The following is a 26,366-nucleotide window of genomic DNA, read 5'->3' as shown; positions in this document are numbered from 1 at the left end:
GTTTGGGGGCCAGCTGAAGCCAACCTCCAAGGGCAGGATTTTCTCAATGTATTGAAGACCTATTTGTGGCCTTAAGCTTGGACTGTTTTCTTCTCTTTTGTAGGGTTGTTTTCTCTTTGAAACAATCCCTGTTTCCTTCCTCAATTTTATTTTGACAGTTATGGCCCGAGAACACAGTTATTTCGTAGTGCATTTCTTTTAGACAATAAATTCAAATTAAAAAAATCGCACCAGCTCTTTCTCAAAAAGATTTTTACAGTGTAGTGTACTACCAGTGAGACAAATAATATCAGAATTATAGAAACTTCTACCAGCTCTAACTCAAAATATTGACAATTCTGTGTTAAGGGGGTGTAAAAGTCAGTTTGACAGCTTCAGACGTGATAAAAATTGACCTTTTAGAACTGGACCAATTCACTACTTAACAGAAAGATTCAGCACCCAAATTTTTTTTGGACATGTAATAACATCCCCCTACTTTTTATTTCATGCATTTAATATCAAGAAATAAATTGGGAAAGTGTATCAAATAAAACATGCAAGTTATACTGTGAAAGTACTTTTATTCGTGGGGTACCAATTTTCGTGGATTTCGTGGATGACTTTATCAACGAATTTAAGTGTCCCACGAAATAAAACAACCAGTGTCCATTGAATCAAGTCATGGAAAGATCCATCGTTTGTTTATGTTACTGTTTTTTTTTAGGTATTATGTTTATGGCATAATTAACACCTTTGATGGTCTTTAATCTGTTGATCACTTTATCATTGGTTAATTAGTGTTATCACTACGATTTACACAGGTCAATGTTTACATTGCAATTTCCTAAATCCAGACTATTTGTAACCTTTGTTTCTTAAGGCTTGAATTTTTCATTTTTTTTTTAGGAAACTAAAATCCATGAATTTAAAAACCCACGAACATGTGAATATTGCTCAAACCACGAAAATTGATACCCACGAATTAAAGTACTTTCACAGTACACTGTTTACACTAGGGACTATATTCGTAGACAACACAAGAGTGCACACGCTGAAATGTCTCGCCGTCTTTACTAATCATTGATATGATTTTAATAGTCCTAAGTATAAAGCTTTATTAAAAACTGTCACATAACCAAGATAACTAAACAAAGACCAATGAACCATGAAAATGAGGTCAAGGTCAGATAAACCATGCCAGGCAGACATGTACAGCTAACAATGCTTACATACAACAAATATAGTAGACCTATTACTTATATAAAAATAGACCAAAACACAAAAAATCTAACACTGAGCAATGAACCATGAATTTAAGGTCGAGGTCATGTTAAACGTGTGCGACTGACATATAGATCATAAAATACTTCCATACACCAAATATAGTTGACCTATGGCATATAGTATTAGATAAAAAGACCAAAACTCAAAAACTTAACTTTGACAACTCGACCATGAAAATAAGGTCAAGGTCAGATGAAATCTGCCCGCTAGACATGTGCACCTTACAATCATTCCATACAACAAATATAGTAGATCCATTGCATTAAGTATGAGAAAAACAGACCAAAACACAAAAACCTAAATATAACCACTCGACCATGAAAATGAGGTCAAGGTCAGATGACATCTGCCCGCTAGACATGTTATAATTACAATCATTCCATACAACAAATATAGTAGATCTATTGCATAAAGTATGAGAAAAACAGACCAAAACACAAAAACTTAACTATAACCACTGAACCATGAAAATGAGGTCAAGGTCAGATGACACCTGCCAGTTGGACATGTACACCTTACAGTCCTTCCATACACCTAATATACAAGCCCTATTGCTTATAGTATCTGAGATATGGACTTGACCACCAAAACTTAACCTTGTTCACTGATCCATGAAATGAGGTCGAGGTCAAGTGAAAACTGTCTGACGGGCATGAGGACCTTGCAAGGTACGCACATATCAAATATAGTAATCCTATTACTTATAATAAGAGAGAATACAACATTACAAAAAATCTGAACTTTATTTTCAAGTGGTCACTGAACCATGAAAATGAGGTCAAGGACATTGAACATGTGACTGACGGAAACTTGGTAACATGAGGCATCTATTTACAAAGTATGAAGCCTCCAGGTCTTCCAGCTTCTAAAATATAAAGCTTTTAAGGAGTTAGCTAATGCCGCCGCCGCTGCCAGATCACTATCCCTATGTCGAGCTTTCTGCAAAAAAAGTTGCAGGCTCGACAAAAACTGGGTTCATTTTAGTATTGAGATTTGGATGTTTATTTTTGACGTATAAATTAAATATCTTCAACTGTCAAAATTATTCCTAAAAATTTGAAATTTGGCAAAAATTTGAAATTTGGCAAAAATTTGATTTTTAATGCTCTTGAATATTAGATATTAAGTATTAAAAGTATCTGCATACTCATTTTATATATCAGATGTATTGTAATTATTCCAAAGTCAAATTTAAATGAGCCTATGCCTGAAAATAGAGATTTTCCAATTCAGGGAAGCCTTATACAAATATGCATTTTTCTCAGCCAATTTGATTTTTTTGTAGTTTTTTAAGCCTGTATTATTTTTTCATACATATTAAATGTACTTTAAATGTATAGAAAAGTTACAAAAAGTATACCACATGAGTATAACATGGTCTTGGACCATGTAGTACTGAGAATTATTTAGAGTCGATTTAGGCGGTAGTCCATATTGACATATAAAAATGCACACAGAAGCTATCAGAAGTGAAAATGTGTTACTTTTTGCACATTTCTATGCTAAGGTGTTATGATACTGTATTACAAGAAGTCTAATTGCAAAAGGACTCTTGCATTTATATTTTTTGAAAGACAATATGGTCTGACAGCCAGTTTTTTTCACTTTTCACTGGAAAACTTGCATTTAGTTTTATTCTTTTTAGGCATAAATTTGAACCACTTACTATCATACAGGAAAAAAATAAGGTAGCCTATAAAGGAGAAAGGTGTACTGAATATAGTAAAGTGCCTGTTTTACAGATTTAGTGAAATATTTGTGATGACTACAGATTTGATGTACAAAGTGCTTCACATTTTACATACATTAATTAGGCCGTTTAACCAGGACCATGAATACAAAATATGCTGCACTTTTTTTCTGTGATAATCTACTTTTCTCTATATTCAGAGTTCACAAATGGTTAATTAAATTTGATTTAAGCATAGAAACACAAATATCAGGAACAAACCAGATGCTCTGCAGGGCGCAGCTTTATACGACCGCAGAGGTTGAACCCTGAACGGTTGGGGAAAGTATGGACACAACACTCAAGCTTGATTCAGCTTTAAATTTGGATTGTGTTTAAATAGTTGACACAGTATAGGTTTCTGACACAGAATGAATATGGTCTAATTAATGAACTTAAATTTTTTTTTGCCTTTGATCAATTCACTTTGCTGTTGAATATTAATCCTCTCAAAATAATGTTTGAAGAAATTTTCTTTTTATTTATGAAATCTGAAATGAGAAAAATGGACCCACCCCAAAAAAAAATTTCACACCCCCTTTCCCTTATTCCAAAACTGATCTCACTTCAAATTTCTAATGGAGTTTGCAACAATAACTGCTCATTTAAATACATCATCAAATATTAAAATGTAAAAAAAAGGGCTTGTTATCACTGAATGGTAAAGATTGTTTTAATTTATCAGTTGGTAGTAAAAGTAAAAATACATTGTATAGTGTATAAAACAATGATTTAAGTTGATTCAACTACTATTCTGGACAAAGAAAGATAACTCAAATTTTCAAAGAATATTGAAAATATTTTGCTATTGCACAAATATCTATTCTGGACAAAGAAAGATAACACCGATTGAAAATTGATTGTGCAATTAGATATTTCTTCCTATTGTGCAATACTGTCAATTGAAGATTTCTTGCTATTGAATGAAACTGCGCAATTGAAAATTTCTTGCTATTGCACAATACTGTGCAATTGAAAATTTATTGCTATTGCACAATACTTAATATAATGATTTTGAATCCTGATTTGGACCAACTTGAAAACTTTGCCCATAATCAAAAATCTAAGTACATGTTTAGATTCAGCATATCAAAGAAGCCCAAGAATTTAATTTTTGTTAAAATCAAACTAAGTTTAATTTTGGACCCTTTGGACCTTAATGAAGACCAATTTGAAAACTGGACCAAAAATTAAGAATCTACATACACAGTTAGATTTGGCATATCAAAGAACCCCAAAGATTTAATTTTTGTCGAAATCAAACAAAGTTTAATTTTGGACCCTGATCTGGACCAACTTGAAAACTGGGCCGATAATCAAAAATCTAAGTACATTTTTAGAGAACCCCAAGGAATCAATTTTTGTTAAAATCAAACTAAGTTTAATTTTGGACCCTTTGGACCTTAATGTACCGATAGACCAATTTGAAAACGGGACCAAAATTTAAGAATCTACATACACAGTTAGATTTGACATGTCAAAGAACCCAAATTATTCCATTTTTGATGAAATCAAACAAAAGTTTAGTTTTGGACCCTTTGGGCCCCTTCTTCCCAAACTGTTGGGACCAAAACTCCCAAAATCAATTCCAACCTTCCTTTTATGGTCATAAACCTTATGTTTAAATTTCATAGATTTCTATTAACTTATACTAAAGTAATGGTGTGAAAACCAAGAAAAATGCTTATTTGGGCCCCTTTTTAGCCCCTAATTCCTAAACTGTTGGGATCTCAACTCCCAAAATCAATCCCAACCTTCCTTTTGTGTTCATAAACCTTGTGTTTAAATTTCATTGATTTCTATACATTAATACTACAGTTATTGTGCAAAAACCAAGAATAATGCTTATTTGGGCCCTTTTTTGGCCCCTTATTCCTAAACAGTTAGAAATAAAACTCCCAAAATCAATCCCAACCTGCCTATAGTGGTCATAAACCTTGTGTCAAATTTTATAGATTTCTATTTACTTAAACTGAAGTTACTGTGCGAAAACCAAGAAAATGCTTATTTGGGCCCTTTTTGGCCCCTAATTCCTAAAACGTTGGGACCAAAACTCCCAAAATCAATACCAACCTTCCTTTTATGGTCATAAACATTGTGTTTAAATTTCATAGATTTCTATTTACTTTTACTAAAGTTATAGTGCGAAAACTAAAAGTATTCGGACGACGACGCAGACGACGACGCCAACGTGATAGCAATATACGACGAAAAAAATTTCAAATTTTGCGGTCCTATAAAAAGCTGTCAGTTAGAAAGTCAGCATGCCTCTTAGGCATAAAATGTAAACTGCTTTAATATGCTTATTATAGCCGTAGAATGCCAAAATGGCACATTTTAACAGAATTTCTGTAAACCAAAGATGTAAATCCTTTATTTTTTTTTAGTTTGACAAACTGAAACCAGCAAATCATTCAGGAAAGTTTCCAAAGTACAGAATCTAGATTTCAGGAATCCATCTCTTAGGCCCGGGAACACAGTTATTTCTTCTTCAGTTATGCTCTTTCTCAAAAAGATTTTTTCAGTGTAGTGTACTACCAGTGAGACAAATAATATCAAAATTATAGAAACTTCTACCAGCTCTAACTCAAAATATTGACAATTCTGTGTTAAGAGGGTGTTAATGTCAGTTTGGCAGCTTCAGATGTGATAAAAATTGACCTTTTAGAACTGGACCAATTCACTACTTAACAGAAAGATTCAGCACCCAAATTTTTTTGACAAGTAATAACATCCCCCTTCTTATTATTTCATGCATTTAATATCAAGAAATAAATTGGGAAAGTGTATCAAATAAAATATGCGAGTTATACAGTGTTTACACTAGGGTTAATATTCGTAGACAACGAAAACCAAAGGACGATAACTGTGTCCTTGGACCTATTATAATTCAAAATGATAATCCCAAAAAATGTTATCAGGATTAGATTGAAATTATTGATTTATAAAATTTATTATTTGAGTGAATTTCTAAATTCAAGGACCTATAATCAAATTTGGCATTAAAATAAGAAAGATTATACTATAGGGAATATATGTACTAAGTTTCAAGTTGATTGGACTTCAATTTTATCAAAAACTACCTTGACCAAAAACTTTAACCTGAAATTCCCACTTTCATTTTCTATGTTCAGTGGACTGTGAAATTGGGGTCAAAAGTCTAATTTGGCTTTAAAATTATAAAGATCATATCATAAGCAACAAGTGTAATAAGTTTCAAGTTGATTGGACTTCAGCTTCATCAAAAACTTTAACCTGAAACTCAGACTTTCATTTTTTTATGTTCAGTGGACCGTGAAATTGGGGTCAAAAGTCTAAATTGGCTTTAAAATTATAAAGATCATATCATAAGCAACAAGTGTACTAAGTTTCAAGTTGATTGGACTTCAGCTTCATCAAAAACTACCTTGACCAAAAACTTTAACCTGAAGAGACACACAGCTGGACAAACGGTCGAATTGACGCATAGACGAACGAACGGAGCCACAGACCAGTAAACATAATGCCCCTCTACTATCGTAGGTGGGGCAAAAAAATAAATTATTTTTTAGATATTGTCAGTTGTTAATTTTTTTTTCTTCAAAAAAAAACTAATAGCTCAATCTGAGTGGCAAAAAAAAGCAATTCATGATGTCAAATTTCTTTGAAGATTATAAGAATCCTTGAGAAAAGATAAAATTGATGTATATAGACAGAGTGGTGTTCAAGGTTCAGTGTCAATTTTAATACAAAATAGATAAAGGAAGATGTGGTATGGTTGCGGATGAGACAACTCTCTATCCACATAACAATTTTAAAAGTAAACCATTATAGGTCAAGGTAAGGCCTTCAACATGGACCCTTGGCTCACACCGAACAGCAAGCTATAAAGGGCCCCAAAATTATTATTGTAAAACCATTCAAACAGGAAAACCAATGGTCTAATCTATATAACAATACCTGTTTCTGGATCACAAAGGGAGGTAACTTTCTCTGGAGCACCTTTACAATACAGAACCATGTGATCATCGTCAATCTTCCTCGTTATGACACTCATTCTTTGTAGAGACGAGGAAAATGTAAACTGTCGGATGATACCAATCTCATAATCAGACTGAAAATATACAAATATAATTTTATCCAGATTTCAAAAATATTGCATTTATCATTTTTTTCAGTCATACCTATATACCCTTTTGACACTTTCCACTTTCAATACTGTGGATTCATTTATTTTTGCACTTTTGTGCTGACATGAATTATCATTGATATGGTTATATTTATAAATTAACTATTTACAAAATTTAGATTTTTTGAAATACTAAGGCATTTCTACCTCAGGCAATGATTACCTTAGCTGGATTTGGAAAAACTTTTAGGAATTTTGGTCCTCAATGCTCTTCAACTTCCTACTTTATTTGGCCTTTTAAACTTTTTTTGATTCGAGCGTCACTGATGAGTCTTTTGTAGACGAAACGCGCGTCTGGCGTATATATAAAATTTAGTCCTGGTATCTGTGTTGAGTTTATTTTTGAGGATACAGGATTTTTTCAGAGTACTTAATTTCATGGTCTTTGTTCTTACTCCTTAATGATGTGTGCTTAGAAAAGAAACGGCAATAAAACAATTTCAAAGTCTTTGATTAAACATGAACAGGGATAGAATCTCTAATATTCTGCACTTTCCAAAAGACCACTGTTGGGGTTACACTAATAACAGAATTTATTACAGCTTTTCTATAAAAGCATGCAAAGCAAACCTTTGATCAACTTGCTTGCTATGTTTGTTTTGGTGTTTGTAAGCTATAGGTAGTCTGTTTCAGTCTGTTAACTATATACTGGGATTTGATTGGACTATATAAACTAACTTCATTCAAAGGGTAATTTCCACATTGTATGTCAATTTTTATTGTCCAATCAAATCCCAGTATATAGTTAACAGACTAAAACACAGCCTAGCTATTGTTTGCAACCATTCAAGCAAGTGGATCAAAGTTTTGTTTTGCATGCTTTTATAGAAAAGCTGCAATATAAATATGTCACTACAAAGATATTAAACTTAATTATCTTTATTCTTATAATCGAATCTATATCATTTTTGAATCATAAATTATTGTGAGGAGAGTAGAAAAAGTCTTTAAAGTAAAGATTTTTTAATGACAAGAGTTGAGTTGTCCTATAAATTACCCTTAATGCATTTTAATACCTTCAAAGAATAACATGTTAAGAAGCATGATAACTGATAGCTCAAGTGCTTGGAAAAGTGTTGACATCAATTATATTTGGTAGTGCATGAAATATTACTGTTCAACATAAAAGGTGGACCTTTCAGTTTTTTTAGCCAAATTTTAGAAATATTTTATACAAATATATCATGCTTACAAGGGGTATTTGCCAAAAATACCGGTTGAGAGGTAAAAATTTCCAGAGCAGTTAGGCGAGGGAAATTTGATTACCTCCAAACCGGTATTTTGGGCAAATACCCCTTGTAAGCATGATATAATTGTTTAATTCCACCGAATGTTCCACCTCAAAAAATTTATTATAATCAGGTATCATATGAAATTTTGACTTGAATGTATAATTTTTGTATACACTGCAGCTGTGCTATTTGCGCAGTCAAATTGCATTGACCGTATGATTATTTATTATCATATTACATTTTTATGTACAGTCACTGTCAGACTGTATATATATCTCCCTTTTTATGATAAAAAGCTGATTCTCGGCTGACTACTACCCTTTGTTCATCAGTTTCAGTGAAGCGTAATACAAGTGAATTCCAGTTTTGTGTGTCCGGTTGACAATTCGTTTCTTTTCAGTTTTATTTATGACGTCATTTCCGGTATTTTTACGTTATTCACTCCAAATTCAATATAAATGATGCTTTTTATCCTAAATATTTCATCTGGAACCATATATCTAGAATGACCATGAATTTGTCATATTAGAATAGAAATAATTCATTGAGTTATTCAGGTCTCAGACAGGGTAAATACTGTGACATTCCCGGCTAAAGAGTTTATATCCCTTAAGCCGGGAATGTCACAGTATATACCCTTTCTGAGACCTGAATTACACATATATACCCCTGACTTAATGTTATAAACAAGTGCAGATATTTGTTGACAACACATAAATAAGTTGCAAAACCCAACCTGATATGTTCGGCATACGTGAAGGATTTTCTAATTTGCTGTGAACATAATTTTATCGTGTATGTAATAATTTATTATAACACTTTTAACATTAAATTGGGTGATTTTGTATCAAATGTATTATTGACTGAAGCACGTCATTATTTTCCCTCTGTAAGCCTCTGACAGTCTGATAGCTTCCGTCACATAGTTAGGTGTTATGATGACGTTTTTGAGGTTCCAATTAGGGATAAAAACGTCGTATATACCCTGGCAGTTTTCTGAATATATACTGACATCTCTGTGTTGTTATCCAATCACAAACCTCGACACATTTGTAATCCGTAATATAAAATAATATTTGATATAAGACAACAATTAATCAGAGACAGACCAAATGGTGTAGAAACATATTGATTGAACCTTTAATTCTGCAAATTAAAGAAATTTTGAAATATTTATGATTTCAGGGTAAACTGATCCAATTTAAATCAATGATGCAATACCTGACATAAAGGTTGTTTATACCATGTGAATATAAAAGTGTGGAGGTGTGGTATTGATTGCCAATGAAACAACTATACACAAGTAAGAGCTAAAATGAAGTTGAATTAGGTTATTAAATGCCAGAGTACAAACTTAAACAATGATACAAAATGTTTACATAAAAAAAAAAAAAAATTGAGGCTGCACATTCCTAAAATAAAAGGAAACTCATTCATTTCACAATTGAAATTTTAATAGTTATCATGGCATTCTTGTATATCAAAGTAGCAATTGTCTTCTAGATATGATAAGATTACATTTTGCACAATGTAAAAAAGCTTTCAGCCATGCAATTATATTTTGTTTTGCAGTGCATTATCTAATTTGTAAAATTTATTACTTTTTTTTAAATATTCAACTGTTCTACAAATTTGTATTTTGCATGTTGATATATACACACATTAGAGATGTGTTTGCAATTGTTTTGAATGTTGTCTTGCTTGAGGTGTAATACCACCAAATCATGGTACGTCACATCCGGTTGCATACAAAAGTAGGCCTAAAAAAATATTCCCTTAAATTTGACAGTTGTAGAAAATTAACCCTGCATTTCAATGCACTTAAATTTTTCTGAGTCGTAAATATGTATGTTGGATGTCTGAAAGCATCCTTCTTTTTTTATTTGATGGTCTTATAAAATATTTTGGAACGTTGAGGTTACATAGCTACCAAAGCAGGTAACCAGTAAATAATAGTGTAAAAATTGGGTTGTTTACTTCCGGTGATGATTATTTTCTTATATGCAATGAAATGTTGTGTGAAATTTTCACTGTATCACTGGAAAGGATTAAACTTTACACATGCAAAGTATTTCTTTGGTTGAAATAAAGGTAAATACTGTACAATTTTTTTAAAAGTACCAATTTAACAAAGACTAATAGGGAAAAATCAATGGTGGTATTACACCTTGAAGCTCATCGTTCAATGTGTTTTGTAAATATTGGTAAAAAAGCAAATCCCAAGCTATTTTTTTACTTTTTGTTCATCAAGTAATAGCCATTTCATATCACATTTGCCAATGCAGAGTCCTACTTTTGAAAACCATTGTTTAACTTTAGAGGTGCTTAAAGGGGGTTTCATGAACTACTATTGAACAGATATATGTTGTTTTGTAAGGTTGTATATAGTAAAACACACTGCAAATTAATGACATCTTGATGCTATGCAAAAATGAAATCTACAATTTGTGTAACTTATCAGAAATCTGTGAACTATTGAACTTTAAAAAAATTCACCTGTTCTTTTAATGGAATTAGTCAGGAACAAAGTGAAAAAGATATTAGATATATTTTATTAAGTCCCTAATTCCTAAACTGCTGAAAAAGTTGAAGGTGAAGATGTTTATGTTCTTAATAGCAAATGCATTTATTACAACTGCATTCTAGCTAATGATGCAAGGAAACATTAGCATAGTTAATTCAAAATGCTTCTGTAGAAATAAAAGAACTCAGCAGATTTTAGAAAATTTAGTTGCAAATTGACTACTTACTTTTTGCTATAAAACATTAAAAAATTAATGTAACTTTTTATAAACAAAAGTTTGAAATATAAATATATCATGCAAACATATAGATGATCTTATGTAAATGAAGAATAAATGGCTTCTTGAAATAAAAAATAAAATATATTTAAGCAATGCAAAGAAATATAAATTTTACTTAAAGCCATTAAGAGTAAAACAATTTTGTTAATAATCCATCTTAATCTTTAAAAAGAAATTCATAATAAATTTACATCAAACCATAACAAACCTCTTTAGCGTTAGTCAAGAACGTATCCTTTGTACATGGTTTTACAACAGTTGGCATGATGGTATCAAACTTACTGGTATCCCTGCCTGGTTCTTCTAAAATCTACAAAACATCAATGAAATGAAATTACAAGAGAATTGGTTGGTGACAAATTCAGACAAAAGTTCACTAATCTGTTCTTTATCTTAATTCTTCTGTACTTGTGAAATAATTCTTGGAGAAATCATATCATATTTGTGGACACCACCACCAACAGAATGTAGGATTGCTCTGGTTTTTTTGCAACAAATATTGCAGGCTCGACTAAAATAATCAACAGGTCAGGAAAGGGATACACTGATTTAGAATTTAAGAAATTTATTTATACATTGTAGTAAAAAAGATTCTTTCACCTGAATATATGTCTTACAATAAAAGCTTTAATATGAAATACTTTACCCATTTAGTGGATTCAAACATGATAAGGTCTAAAGGATCACCAGACAATTCTCCATCTATCAATGTTAGAGAATGACAGGTAGCCATACATTGTATCACATGGTTTCTCTCTAGCTCAGCTGGGTTGTATACCACTCCTATAAACCTGTAACATACATGTGATGGACTGTGAAACTCAGATCAGGAGATTTGGAAATTTTGGTCAGGAGATTAGGACTCAGATCAGGAGGTTTTTTATCGACATAAATTTTGTCGTAAATGTAACCGTATGAAGTAGAAATTGTGTTTTTTCTACAAATTGTAATATGTTTAAAGTACCCTTATTGCCTTTCTATTTGAATAAAATAAAATATTAAGAAGAATCTGTTTCCTGTTTAGTTTTGCTTTGTTTTTGATAAATGATTGTTCACTGCTTGCAAATAAATCATTATATTTATCTATCTTATCTGTATAAATTTTTATTCATGTCTCCATCTCCTTATCATTGGTAAATGTATAGACAAATAAGAAAGAAATAAGCTCTACATGTTTGTTTGCAACATAATAAATTAATTAAAAAAATAACAAACACTAACAGTAGTACTGCATGGCTTTTAAGCATTATGAAAGTCATATTTGTAGAAAACTTAAAAAGACTTTTAAAGATTGTAAAATGTTTGGCTATTTCAAGCTTACACAATAAAATCTTATATATTCTAACATCTTCAATTCTCAAACCCAAGGTTTTAAAATCCCAATTTAACTAACTAGAACTTTTATTAGTCTAAATGTACATATTGTACATATCAGTCACAAAATTGATAAACAGATTTAAAATATAAACTTTAATTTAATCCTTGAAAGGAGGTCTAGATTGCTAAAATAATTTATAAATTTATATTTTTTTATTTGTTCCAAAACATTTAAATTCATTTAATCAACATCCTTTTATGATTATTCGATTAAAATATTAATCATTTATAGTCTTTTTACAATTTACATTTTTAAAAGCAAAATAACTGAAAACAGGATAAAACAAAGGGAAGTAACAAAAATGTATTTCAATATTCCCAATACACATCGTTTTTATAACACAACGGCAGTTAGCCAGAGGTAAACATCGTTGATTACCAGTATGTTTGACACCCCAGCTGTCAAGTGAAGCCAATTAATTATACATCTTCTTTGATGTACAGGTAAAATTTAACACAGGTGTCAATTACACCCGTACAGTAGTAAGAAATGATCAAATATGGCGTCTGAAAATTTTCATTCATGAAATATTTCATACACGGGAGTTTTTTCTCCTAAACGGGAGGACGGGAGGAGACCCCTGAAAACGGGAGTTTTGTACTCCCGTCGGGAGGTTCACATGTATGCTGTAAATAATATAAAATGTAAGAGAATGACAGGTAGCCATACATTGTGTCACATGGTTTCTCTCTAGCTCAGCTGGGTTGTATACCACTCCTATAAACCTGAAAATAATATAAAATGTTAGAGAATGACAGGTAGCCATACATTGTATCACATGGTTTCTCTCTAGCTCAGCTGGGTTGTATACCACTCCTACAAACCTGTAAACAAATTTAGAAGACATTAAACTATATAAAAATAAGTAGATGTGGTATGATTGCCAATGAGACTAACACAGTTCTCCACCAGAGACAATGATGCTATAAACTGCAGGTTTCCAAAAAAATCAAACAACAAATTAAAAGGACTGATTCATGTACAAACCAGGAATGTTATGTTACATTTTTCATAAATTGAAAGATGTAGCAAACAGGAGTTCATTCCATGCCATGAAATCCCAAATACCTGGATGTCAACAAAATAAAATGATTACTGTGGATTCATTATTATTCATTGGATACCAATTTTTGTGGGTTTCATGGTTAGAGGTGAACCAGAAATTCAAATGTTCAACGAATAACATACTTTCAATAGGCTTTGTATACAGAGATTGGCAAACCACGAAATCAAATATCCACAAAAATCCACAAAAAATTGATACCCACAAAAATAAATGAATCTGCAGTATGCACAATTCTAATTTAACACTTTCTTGACAGATATATAAATTTCCTGACTTTAACTACTTTATATGTTATACTACTGTGGATTCACTATTATTCATTTGATACCAATTTTTGTGGATTTTGTGGGTACAGAAGAACCATGAATGACTATTTTTTATAGGCTTGTATACACACTATGGCAAAACCATGAAATTAATTATCCACTGATATATAAGTTTTCCTAATCCACAAAAAATGGTACCCATGAGAAAAAAAAAATCCACAGTAATATAAAGTGGTCAGGTCTTAACATGTTTAAAGAAAAACCGACCGTGCAAGGGCTGTATAGCCAGTCAAGGTCGTTCAAAACTTCCATTTGTTGTTGTTTAAGGACTGCTTAATGCTGTGCTAAAAATCTGATATGTGTTTTCATATATAGCTATAGGTTACTGAACATCTTATTATTTCTTATCATTACCTTTGATCATGAACAGGTAAAACTCCAGACATATCCAATCCATCTTCTGTAAGTGTTCCTGTCTGAAAATAGAAAGAAAAAGAATTTACACATTGCTGTGCTAACCAAACCTGCATTGGTAATTCAAAGTAATCAAAAACAGGAAGATAGTGTCAGACAGATTATAAATGTGCATACTTATAAGGGGGTCTCATTGGGGGGTGCCGATCCCGGATTTCGCTTACTGTTTTGTCACATTCCCGTTTCCCGCTTACACTATGTACGTAAGCAATTCTCATTTTTTTGTCATTTCCCAGATCCTGCTAGACCTCATTTCCCGTTTTCACGACACAATAGTTTGACTTTCACGTTTCACGCTTACAAAAAATGGACAATTCCGCATCACGCTTAGACCCCAATGAGACCCACTTATAATTTTCATAAATTTTGTGGTTAAATGTAAACCACTCATTCAAATGTTTAATAGAACACATTTTCTTAGGCCTTGTGTACAGACTTTCGCAAACATCCTCAAAAAGACATGTTTTCTTCAATCCACATATGTTGGTATAAAGAGAAAATAAATGAATCTACAGAATATAAGACAGTCCAAGGTCATATAACCTCTGTCAAACTTAATAAAGTCATACCTTATCAAAACAGAACAGATCAAGTCTGCCACAGAAGTTAATCCTTGGAGGACTAATACAAAATATTCCTGTCTTTTTCAATCTATTTTGAGCATAAACTGTTCCAATCGTCATGGCAGCAGGCAAAGCAGGAGGAACTATCACAGTTATAATGTCTAAGGCACGTAATATTATCTTTGGTATCACAACCTTAAATAGATCATAAAAATTATAATCTAAATAACATACATTTTAATAAATTAAAATTTGCAAAAAATTAATAATTATAAAATTTGGCATGGATGGAATTTAAACAACAACTTTACTTTGACATCAGAAAATGCTGTATACAAATAATGCTATCAAAATATGAAATAACAGTTGATTTATTTTGCAACAACAAAAAACTTTCGAAAATTACTACAAAACTGACAGTAATTGAAAACGACAAGCAGAAGTCAAAGTTAATTATGACAAATGTATGATTTCATGAGGCATGATAAACTGTATGATATTTGAAGTTTGGTTGTAATCATGGTCGTAATTATCTACCATAAGAAATGATTGGCACAAAATTAGTGTTTATTAAAGTAAATATGCTGTGTGAGTCAAGGCTCCATGTAATAGGCCGTACTTTGACTTATAATTGTTAACTTTTTATACATATATATAGTGATTTGGATTGAGAGTTATCTCATTGGCACTCATACCACCTTATTTTCACATAATAATTATCTTTTCACTGTAAAAACACTTACTCCTTTTCTGACAAGTATTACAACACTATATGTCATTCCCATTAAAGCTATAGCACTCAGAAACAACACAAACTTCATTGCATCCTGGTAAAATTTAAATCCTAGAGGTTTGGGGTACAATATTCCTCTTACTAACTCTCCTTTGGCAGTTTTAAAACCTATAAAATAGCATTAAAGCATATGTCAATATTAATCATCATGATAATAACTTTAGCAAAGTATCAGAAAATACTAGGTAGTAGTCATCTAACATACTCATACTTTTCAAGGGAAGCTACTCGAATTTATTCGACATACATAAACAACTACATTCAAAAACCGATCAAAGATATCAGGTTATTATTTATTAGGCAAAGTGTTTATTTGGTCTACGTTTGGTGCTTTGAATCAAAACAGTTGGAATACAAATTAAAAATAGAGTTGAAGAATATTGAAAAACAAAGCTTCCAAAAAGTTGTTCCATATCTAGCATGGCACATCTATACCTAGGGGAAGTAATACTGAAGTGCTTTGAATGATTTTCATGTTTTATGAACATAAACTGGATCATTCAGGGTGGGCAGAAAAAAATTTAGATGTATTTATATTGAATATTTATCAAAACAATCTGACTTTCTTCCAATAGCAAATATAGTGGTATGACATCAACCATCCTAACAACAATAACTGTAATGATGTCTGATCATAATGTGTATTCCTTAAAATCCAGCCCCCAAAAAACAGTGTGTTGTGTAAATGTTTATAAAAATAACCTGTTCTAACAACCACAGCTGTGACTTTAGCATGACCATAATATCTAGTCTGTAAAACTTTGGTTCCAGAAAACAATGTGTGACGTTTATGTAAATCGGCAGAATATACTTCTGAGTCTTCTTGATGAGACAACTGTGTTTTAGTGACAGGAACACTTTCTCCTGAAATAATACAGAAAACAGATATATGTATTTATATTAAAGAAACAAGCTTGATAAGATTTCCTTGCTGAGAATGCCTTATCTCGTCTTTTAAAAAGTTAAGATACGAGAATTACGGAGCAACCGAGCAGGATGATATAGGTGCAGGGAAGCACCATAATAATTTATTTCAGTTTGTAGCTTGTATGTTTTGATTAACCATGTTGGTGTGTTAACTTTAAAAAAAAATCATCTCCAGGAATATTTAAAGAGCATGGTTGTCATTTGATGATGTTGTTCATAAGTTTTTCTTGGTTTTTTTTATACATTTGAATGATGATCAATGTAAATTCAGAAATTATTGCGATGTTTTTATTATTCTGAAAGTTTAAACTTGCATTTTGAAATTTTATTATATTAATAAAACAGGAATTTTATCAATATCACATAAATAATCGTATTTTAGTCTGAAAATAATTTACAGTAGTTGTTTGAATGGTTTTACAGTCATTTGACAGGCCCTTTATAGCTTGATGTTTGGTGTGAGCCAAGGCTCCCTGTTGAAGGACCTACTTTGACCTATTATTGTTTACTTTTACAAATTGTGACTTGGATGTAAAGTTGTCTCATTGGCACTCATATCGCATCTTCTTTTTTTTGTGGTTTTGTTCTAATTTTTCATTAAAAATATACCTAATACCTCTTATTAATCAAATAAACATACTTTTTGTCCAACTTTTCTATATTTAACTTCACAATAACCATACCTGTAAGCATGCTTTCATTGACAATACATGTCCCTGCTGTGAGTACTGCATCACAAGTCATGACACAACCATTATGTGGTATAGATATAAGATCTCCAGGAACTAAATGACTAACAGGAACATCTTCATGTGCTGGAAATATATATTTCATTTAATTGATTGATTATTGCCTGCTTAACTTCTTCTTTAATTATAAATAATTATCTGGACCAATGGTTATCAGGAGCTACAATTGTTAAAGGTTGGAAATGGTGACCTGTTCCTACAAGAATATACAGCATTAAAAGAAGTTAATTGCATTTTAAATAACAAGGTATCCTTTTTATAGCATTCTTAACATGATACCCAAGATGATCTCCTGCAGGAGTTGATGGTCTATATATGCTTATACTTATGCCCCTGTTTTAAATACATGAAATAAGGGTTAAGATACAAAATAGATGTGGACTTTAACTGGTTTGATTTACAGTTAAGGAAGTACACCACTAATTCATGGTCCCATTACTTTCTATGTTAAATTCCTCCATTTCAACCAGGCACACCTCTTTCATTTTAAGTTCAAATAAAGTGGCAATCATTACATGTCAAAGCAACACTTTATGGTGTCTTCTACTGAAAAAATCAACATACCTTACATGGCATATAAGAAAGAACTGGTTCCCAGAACTTCGGATGTACCAAAACAGGTACTTCAGATCTGACAAACAGACTAAATGTACCCTCTTTTTAAAATTTGGTGCAGTTTTTTTAATATTCAAAATTAAAAGTCCAAAAGTGTTCTGCAATGATCACCAGTCCTTCAGCTTTCATTTGATACCAGAAATACCTAAATATTCTTCATATTTTGAAAGTTACACTCATGCGTAGGAACTATTTTGTGTTAAATATGTACTACTTTCTGGCCGGGCCTGAATTAGTGGTGTTACACCTATAACAGAACAAAACTTGCTATGTTGACTTGAGCTTAACTTTATTTCATTCTCTGATCAATTTCAAGCAATAAAAAACATATAAAGCTTTAGTCCAAATACTATTTTATTAATTTTAAGCTCAAATTGGACTGGTAGTAACATATGGGTTATTCAAAGAAAACTGCATATGTATATTACCATTGGCCAATATATTTTTTTTATTCTCAATATCATTGTTTTATTTATTAATTTCTATTAGGAAAGCTATGTGCTTACTAATAGTCATATCTTTATTAGAAGTTCTTCATTAAATAAAAATATCTTAGTCCAAACCTAAGACATAAATGAGAAATTATCCCCCCTTTTTTCTTGAAATTGGAAAAAGGCTTTATTTTGTATGAATTATAATTCTGTGGTAAAACAGAGAGTAATAGGAGCAATTAATATATCCCTCAGCTAGATAACTTGCTAAACTGGTCCAAAATTGCATGTACAGTGAGATTTTAGAATTCTTATATGAGTATATACCATTTGCCTAGATTGTAAAAGGCTACCATAAGAAAAACAAAAAAACTTGAAAAATTATGAGATTATTTTTGACCAAGAGCTATTTTTTTCCATAAACAAGTCATAAAATACATGTTTTATTGATTTCAATCAGAAAAAATGCAAAAATGAGAACTTGGAGTCAAGTCTTAACTGCATCCATGTTGTATGACCATAAAAGGCTAACATACTTGAGTATGCCATTTTAAGAGCTTAAATTTCCCATAAGCAGGACGGTTGACCCCAAAAAGATGATTAGACATGATTACTAACATCATATTTGACTTATTTTCATTGGAATAGGTACAACTTCTAAAAATTGGATTTCTGGTGATTCTCTGTAATAGGAAGTACACCACTAATTCATGGTCCCATTACTTTCTATGTTAAATTCCTCCATTTCAACCAGGCACACCTCTTTCATTTTAAGTTCAAATAAAGTGGCAATCATTACATGTCAAAGCAACACTTTATGGTGTCTTCTACTGAAAAAATCAACATACCTTACATGGTATATAAGAAAGAACTGGTTCCCAGAACTTCAGATGTACCAAAACAGGTACTTCAGATCTGACAAACAGACTAAATGTACCCTCTTTTTAAAATTTGGTGCAGTTTTTTTAATATTCAAAATTAAAAGTCCAAAAGTGTTCTGCAATGATCACCAGTCCTTCAGCTTTCATTTGATACCAGAAATACCTAAATATTCTTCATATTTTGAAAGTTACACTCATGCGTAGGAACGATTTTGTGTTAAATATGTACTACTTTCTGGCCGGGCCTGAATTAGTGGTGTTACACCTTAATTACATCTTATGTAAGAATCCGGAATTTTGATTGGTTGATAGCCAGTGTATTTTCACCAATTTACTGTTATCAAGTGAATATCGTTCATTTTTAACGCCGCCGGGGTATTTACCAAAAGGATATGCCTAGTTTATCCTGTCTGCCGTGGTATTTGCCAAAAAAATACTCTATCCGATACGATCATCAATGCGTTTTAGTACATTAACACTCCGTGTAATTAAACAGATATATCATGTTCTTGAGTTTTTTTTTGCATCTAGATGTCTTTACCCCAAATTGACTTTTATCTAAATAAATAAAATATCATGATTTGCCTGAACAAATTAACTTAATGAAGCTTTTTTCATTCGCTTCCAAATTAGTTCACCTTGGGTTTTCCATTAAAATGAACTTGTGGACCGCGAGTAGGGAAGTTTGATTTTTGGACATTGGTCATTCACAGTTTTATGTCCATTTAATGCATGAATAAATTATATGTTGGTTGTGGTGGTATGTTGGAAGTACCATTCTACCTTCCCCCTCAATTAAATTGAACACGTTAAACCTTTTCCGCCTCTACATTCATTAATTGTCAATGATGAGAATGCTACCCTCCCCTCTAATTAAATGAAACATTCCTTACCTGTTCCCCCTCTACATACACTGATTGTCGATGTTGAGAAAGCTACCATATTATGTAAGGTAATACTTTGCTAAAATGGAGAAATAAACTATGTGAAAACAGTTAACACTGAATTATTCATAACTTACAACACATTGATTCATAACTCGATTTTAAAATTTTAAAAAGTCTTTGAACCTGTTTTTTTAAATTTTTTATCCAAAAATTACTGTATTATGTATACAGAATTGTGTCAGCTAATAAGAGTATAAAGGGACTACTTGGATAACATAAAAAGAGATTCTATTTCCACATCTAAACAATTCAACTATTTATTCATTTTTGTTAAATTTGAAGGATCATATGACCTCAGCTAAAAAAAATTGGGGAAGTTGCCTTAACCTGTATTGTTTCTCTGAATTAAAATTATATGTTGAAAAATTAAAATGTCTATTTGTCTTACCCTTTTGGTTTCATACAATGACACAGCTATGGATACTAGTGAGATGAAGGCTATGCATGAAGCATATATATAATACGAATCACAACTCCATAATATAATACTGCAAATTTGGAAGATGTAGAAGGGGTTGATCACCTGTAACAGAAACAGCATGACATTAAAAATGGCAACAACCAAAATATAACATTAAACATGTCTGGCAACAAATCCATAAATACAACATACATGAAATATATATAAGGCTTGAAAATAAGGGAAAACAAATTAGTTATAAACAATAAGAAAATCTGGTATGACTTCTGATGAGAAAACTATCAATTGAATCCGTATTCATGTGAACTTCAATTTAACCCTTTAGCTAGAGAGCTATAATATGAAATTAAAACAGACATGGAAAAATCCAAATGCATGAGTCTGATATCTATTTATATCTATATTTATGTTTATATCGTTTATATGGCAATTGGAGGTCTTTGGTGGTCAACTCAACAGTTAATTAGAGGGCATCTACACTAAAATACACTAGAAACAAAGCTACATATTATCAAGCCTATGCCAAGCATATTGGTTTTTTTTTTATACTTTTTATAATTTGGATAAATGTTTTTACATGGCTTTGACAGCTAGTGCCTTTAAAGGTATTATTACTTACTTCTTCCATAAAAAGTTTACCATAGGATTTCACATCTACATCTATAACATTGTCACCATACACCAATCTCCTACAAAATATAACAAAGTCAGTTATGTATAACATTGTCACCATACACCAATCTCCTACAAAATATCATAAACTATATGAAGTGTTCAGTTTCTTTAAGTTACTGGTGAATGGAGGGTTTCATTTTAAATAGTTTCCTGTATGCAGACTTTAGTATAGAAAACTTTTTCAGGAATTAAAATAAGACAGATTTCTTCATCATCATGAAGGTTTCTGGTTGTTTATGTTTCTGCAGGGTTCAGTTTTAATAAGTTTCCATGTACAGTCAAACCTGGGTAAACCGGACCCTGAATAAACCGGATTCCTGTCTATTCCGGTCAAAAATTAAAGTCCCAAAAATTCCCCTTCATAACCTTTGTAAAAATACCCTCTATAAACCGGTCCCTGTGTATTCCGAATTCCGATCTCATTAGGAAGTCCCATTACACTTAATTGCATTATTAAATACCTGTCAAAACCGGTCTGTTTAATTAATTTAACTGTACATCATGATAAAGTATTGATCGATGTCTATCAACACAATATTGTTTACACAAGAGGGTCCTTATGGGTATTAAACTATTGAGGCGTTAAACCGTGAACTTCTTGTAGTGAACTGTTTTTATAAACAATATTAAGTGGTCATTAAAATAATTTAGTTCAAACAAGAATGGAGAATTTATTTACGCCTAAAAAGAGAAAAAAAGATTTTGATAACAATCTTAATACACCGTCGCCGAAAAGGTCTCGCAAAGAACTTACATTGAAACTAAAGTACGATCTTATAACGGAATATGAAAAAACACCTAAGCCAACGCAAAAAGATCTTGCAATACAGTTTGGGATTGGCAAGACAACTGTTTCAGACATTTTAAAGAGAAGTGGTGAATATAAAACGACAACACAACATCTGCAAGAAAACGACATGATACGGGAAGTAAATACGGAGAGCTAAATGACTTAGTATTTCAGTGGTTCAAGCAAGCTAGAGCCAAAAACATTCCGTTGAGTGGTCCAATTATTCAGGAAAAGGCATTAGAATTGGCAGAAACCCTGGATTTAACTGATTTTAAGGCATCAAATGGGTGGTTAGAAAGCTGGCGGTCAAAATTTTCGATTGGCTTTTTTAAAGTTTGCGGTGAAAGTGCCGATGTCGATCAAAGTGTAGTTGACGATTTCAAATCTAAACTGGAAAATATTGTCGGGGATTACACACCTGAAAATGTGTTTAACGCAGATGAAACGGGTTTATTCTTTAAAGCATTACCGGACAAAACACTTGGTCAAAAAGGGGAAGCATGCAAAGGTGGAAAATTAGCTAAAGAAAGAATAACAGTGATGCTAGCATGCAGTAGCACAGGAGAAAAGTTACCGCCGTTAGTGATTGGCAAGGCAAAGAAACCAAGATGTTTTAAAAACATAAACGTTAACAATTTGCCTGTCATTTGGCAATCTAGCAAAAAAGCGTGGATGACAACTTACATCTTTACCGAATGGATACAGCAGATTAATAAAAAAATGAAAACTAAAAAGAGGAAAATATTACTGTTTCTTGACAATGCAACATCGCATTCTGATTCAGTTACTCTAAGTAACGTGACGATTAAATTTTTCCCACCGAACACTACGTCTAAACTTCAGCCTTTAGATCTTGGGATTATTCGTGCATTCAAAGCCAGATACAGGAAGCATATGTTAAAACATGTCATAACAAAGATCGACAATTGCACTGACAACACTTCTCTGACAAAAGAAATTAATGTTCTCGATGCTGTTCATTGGATTGATAAATCTTGGAGTGATACGAAAGAATCAACAATCGCATCATGTTTCCGTAATGCTGGATTCCCCGTTGTGAACCCCGATGAAAATGTTGACCCTGACAATGAAGAAGACCCGGATGATGACATTCCACTTTCGGAATTAATGGGGATGGTACGACAATTTTCCGGCAATGATGATATTTCGTTCGATGAAATGCTTGCTATTGAGGAAGCTATGCCTACGGGGGAAACATTTGACGGAGACTGGGAAAAAACTTTGGTTGAACAATTTAAAGAACGCGAGCATGACGCCAATGAAACGAGTGATAGCGAGAGTGAAGTTGACGAGCCTGAAATGGATGCTCCTGGTGCCGATTTCTCGTACGAGGACGTGTTGAAAAACATTAGATATATGATTAACTTTTCAAATTTGAAAGATGACCGAATATTAAAATTTCTCATGCCAATGAAAACTATGATAGAAGACACTATAGTTCGTAGCAAAATGGTCAAAAAGCAGGGAACACTTGAGCTGTTTATGTTAAAATAATTGTACACATAGCATGATTTAAACTTTATTAAATACATTTATTTTCAGCATTTTTGTTATTACATGTTTATATAGTTTTTAATTGGATTAGGACATTGCATTATAAAAATCCGGCGTACATTCCTACACTTCCGGTAAATCAGAAAACCTGAATAAACCGACCCACTGCCCAAACCGGCCTATTTTCTTGGTCCCATAGCTGGCTGGTTTATACAGGTTTTACTGTATCAAAATATGACTGATTTTTCCTTTATAGAAGCTTTTAAAAGGCCATTATTTTTTTTCGTTTGAATTGTTTTACATTGGCATTTCAGGGCCATTTATAGCTGCTTTTGTGGTATGGGGCTTTGCTCATTATTGAAGGCCTTACGGTGACCTATAGTTGTAAATTTCTGTGTCATTTTGGTCTCTTGTGGAGAGTTGTCAAATTGGCAACAATACCACATCTTTTTATATTATAAGGTACCATTGAGTAATGTTTCTAGTTGTTTATAAAGGGGTTCAGTTTTAAAAAGTTTCTCAAGAACCTAAATAAAACAGACCCTTCCATTAAAGCAAATACAATTATGTCAGGTTTCTGTTATGTATGCAAAATTTTGTATAGACAAGCTCCCTTGTACACTTACTTTTGTTCTTGTTCTTTTGATGTAAATCCCTGGAAATCTTCTGTTATAGAAATGCATGATACATTGGTCGACAAATCTCTGTAGAAAAAGTGAAATTGTTTTAAAAAAAAATTGACTTAGACTGTACCTGATTTTTTAAGGTTAATCTCCCCAAGCAAATCATTCTAATGTATCTGTTATCTTTGGTGCTTTTTTCCAAATAAATTAGTTGGTCAAATTGTTGTAGATATTTTCAAATTGTCATATTTCTCATTGTCATATCATGCCATGCATTTTAATTTGAACACATGATACTTTCATTACATTCTCTAATTTTCCTCATTACAATCAAAATAAACAAGGGAAACTGCGAGCAACTGCTCACTGATGATACCCCCGCCGCATGTGGATAATTTTAATAGTGTAAAAATATGTAAGTGTTTGGTAAACGGGAAGTTGTCAAGTGATGAATCTGAAAACTCATCACACAGTATGGCCCAAGACCACAATTAATGACCCCGCTTTTCGTTGTCCACGAATATAGTTCCTTTTGATTAGAGTGTATTTTTCCTTAATTTTTTTCTTTCCTTTCCTCACTCATTCCTTAAATCTTTTTGGGTGGAAATGAAAGAAGAGAGGTCAAATAAATTTTTGGATGTTGTATTTTAACTGATTTTGATATGGAATGAGTGATTAGGTCAAGTGCAAAAAGGTGATATTTACAGTTTTCGGAACTCTCTTGACTTGTCACTGGTAGACCTATTTGGAAAATCACCGCGATTTTTGGACACGATTCTGTGAATTTGGCCAATCTGCGCAAAACGGAGAATTATTAGAGATTCATCGTAAATTTGCTGGTTCACAGAAAATTATGCAAGTCATGCGGAGATTTTCCGTGTCGCCGGGAATTAGCCAGTTGTCCAGTAAAACTGGTGTGTATTGAGTGACTCATTGATAGAACCAGTGATGCGTGAGCGACGGTTATAAATAGATCGCAATGTTGTACACGCTTGTCAAATATGGCGGTTATCGATAGACGGAAATAATTATCTATTTAAAATCTCTGCAACTATTTAAGTCGTACTGTCATACATATGTTAGTACTGTTCTTCATTTTTATTTTTTTAAGATTTTATAACATGAATTCACTATCATTTAATTAGTTATAATTAAAATGAAGAAAGGGTAAGTAGATGCCGATTTGTTCTTAATTGGTTCACTTCAATTGTGGAAAGTATGTTTAATTGTATTGTATATGTCACTAATTGGTATAGGAAACTAATTTCGTATAAACTGAGTAAATAAAATAAACAGTTTAGTCATATCCCTAGTTAAATGTTGTTATTGGCAGTAAAGTACAAAGAATATATTATATAATCTGTGAGCTAAAAAATATAGGCAATTAAGAAAAGTTCCGTATCAAAGGAAAGTTATTTGATTGAACTATCAGAAATTTTCAATTTAGAAGTTTAAAGTTTTAAAACAAATTTAAACAAATTGATTTTTAATTATAAATTTCTAACGTGCAAATTTTGTAAGCAGCATTTAATTTCAAGCATTTAAAATTAATGCGTGCGGAGTGATCTTAATAAAAATCTATCAATAGGACCAAAAAGCGAGTTTAACTTGTAATGAATCCTTCAGAATATAAAATACTGCAAGATTATGAAAATATTATATTAGTTTAATGATTTGCGCAACGGTATACCAATTTAAGAAGAATACGGTGATATACGAAGAAGTGGAACGTTGCGCAAATCTTTAAACTTAAAATGTATTTGTGAGAAACGTATTGAAGAACATTCTTTTCTTATTTTCCCATATATTTGTTTGGTACAAAAGCTTACAATTGATTTTATTTTACAGGAAACGTAAATTGTCCTAATCGAAACATTCATTTAAAATTTAATTAATTTATTTTGGTTTTTTTTTTTACAGCAAAAAGTTATTGTTTAAGGACAATCAACGTACTTCCTTTTCTCCTTCTTTTCGTTCGATAGATAGTTAGTTTCGTTGATCTATTGTGTTTATATTTTTTTATTTATTTCACTAACGTACTAACATTTATTTC

At 31.9% G+C, this 26,366-nt stretch overlaps 2 protein-coding genes across 2 annotated transcripts in view; one reads left to right on the top strand and one right to left on the bottom strand.

Moving 5' to 3' along the window:
* LOC134693259 (polyamine-transporting ATPase 13A3-like) overlaps positions 1 to 26,366 on the bottom strand; it is a 111,464-nt gene that overhangs the window by 23,450 nt on the left and 61,648 nt on the right. Inside the window, exons 8-19 of the mRNA XM_063554005.1 lie at positions 24,317 to 24,394; positions 21,330 to 21,399; positions 20,678 to 20,812; positions 20,227 to 20,305; positions 17,350 to 17,472; positions 16,442 to 16,603; positions 15,690 to 15,847; positions 14,953 to 15,141; positions 14,324 to 14,385; positions 11,846 to 11,990; positions 11,408 to 11,509; positions 6,935 to 7,088 (exon numbers count right to left, since the gene is read on the bottom strand). Of these exons, the coding sequence (XP_063410075.1) occupies positions 6,935 to 7,088; positions 11,408 to 11,509; positions 11,846 to 11,990; positions 14,324 to 14,385; positions 14,953 to 15,141; positions 15,690 to 15,847; positions 16,442 to 16,603; positions 17,350 to 17,472; positions 20,227 to 20,305; positions 20,678 to 20,812; positions 21,330 to 21,399; positions 24,317 to 24,394 (1,457 nt within the window). The remainder of the gene's footprint in view (positions 1 to 6,934; positions 7,089 to 11,407; positions 11,510 to 11,845; positions 11,991 to 14,323; positions 14,386 to 14,952; positions 15,142 to 15,689; positions 15,848 to 16,441; positions 16,604 to 17,349; positions 17,473 to 20,226; positions 20,306 to 20,677; positions 20,813 to 21,329; positions 21,400 to 24,316; positions 24,395 to 26,366) is intronic.
* On the top strand, positions 22,278 to 23,887 carry LOC134693483 (tigger transposable element-derived protein 6-like; the record flags this gene model as incomplete). The annotated part of the gene is made up of 1 exon (XM_063554318.1): positions 22,278 to 23,887. A coding segment is annotated over one exon (1,413 nt), but the record flags the coding sequence as incomplete, so codon positions are not given.

This window comes from Mytilus trossulus, chromosome 12 (assembly GCF_036588685.1).
Source record: "Mytilus trossulus isolate FHL-02 chromosome 12, PNRI_Mtr1.1.1.hap1, whole genome shotgun sequence".
NCBI lineage: Eukaryota > Metazoa > Mollusca > Bivalvia > Mytilida > Mytilidae > Mytilus > Mytilus trossulus.
The sequence above is the reverse complement of the archived record's forward strand: the minus strand, read 5'-3'. Positions and strand labels throughout refer to the sequence as shown.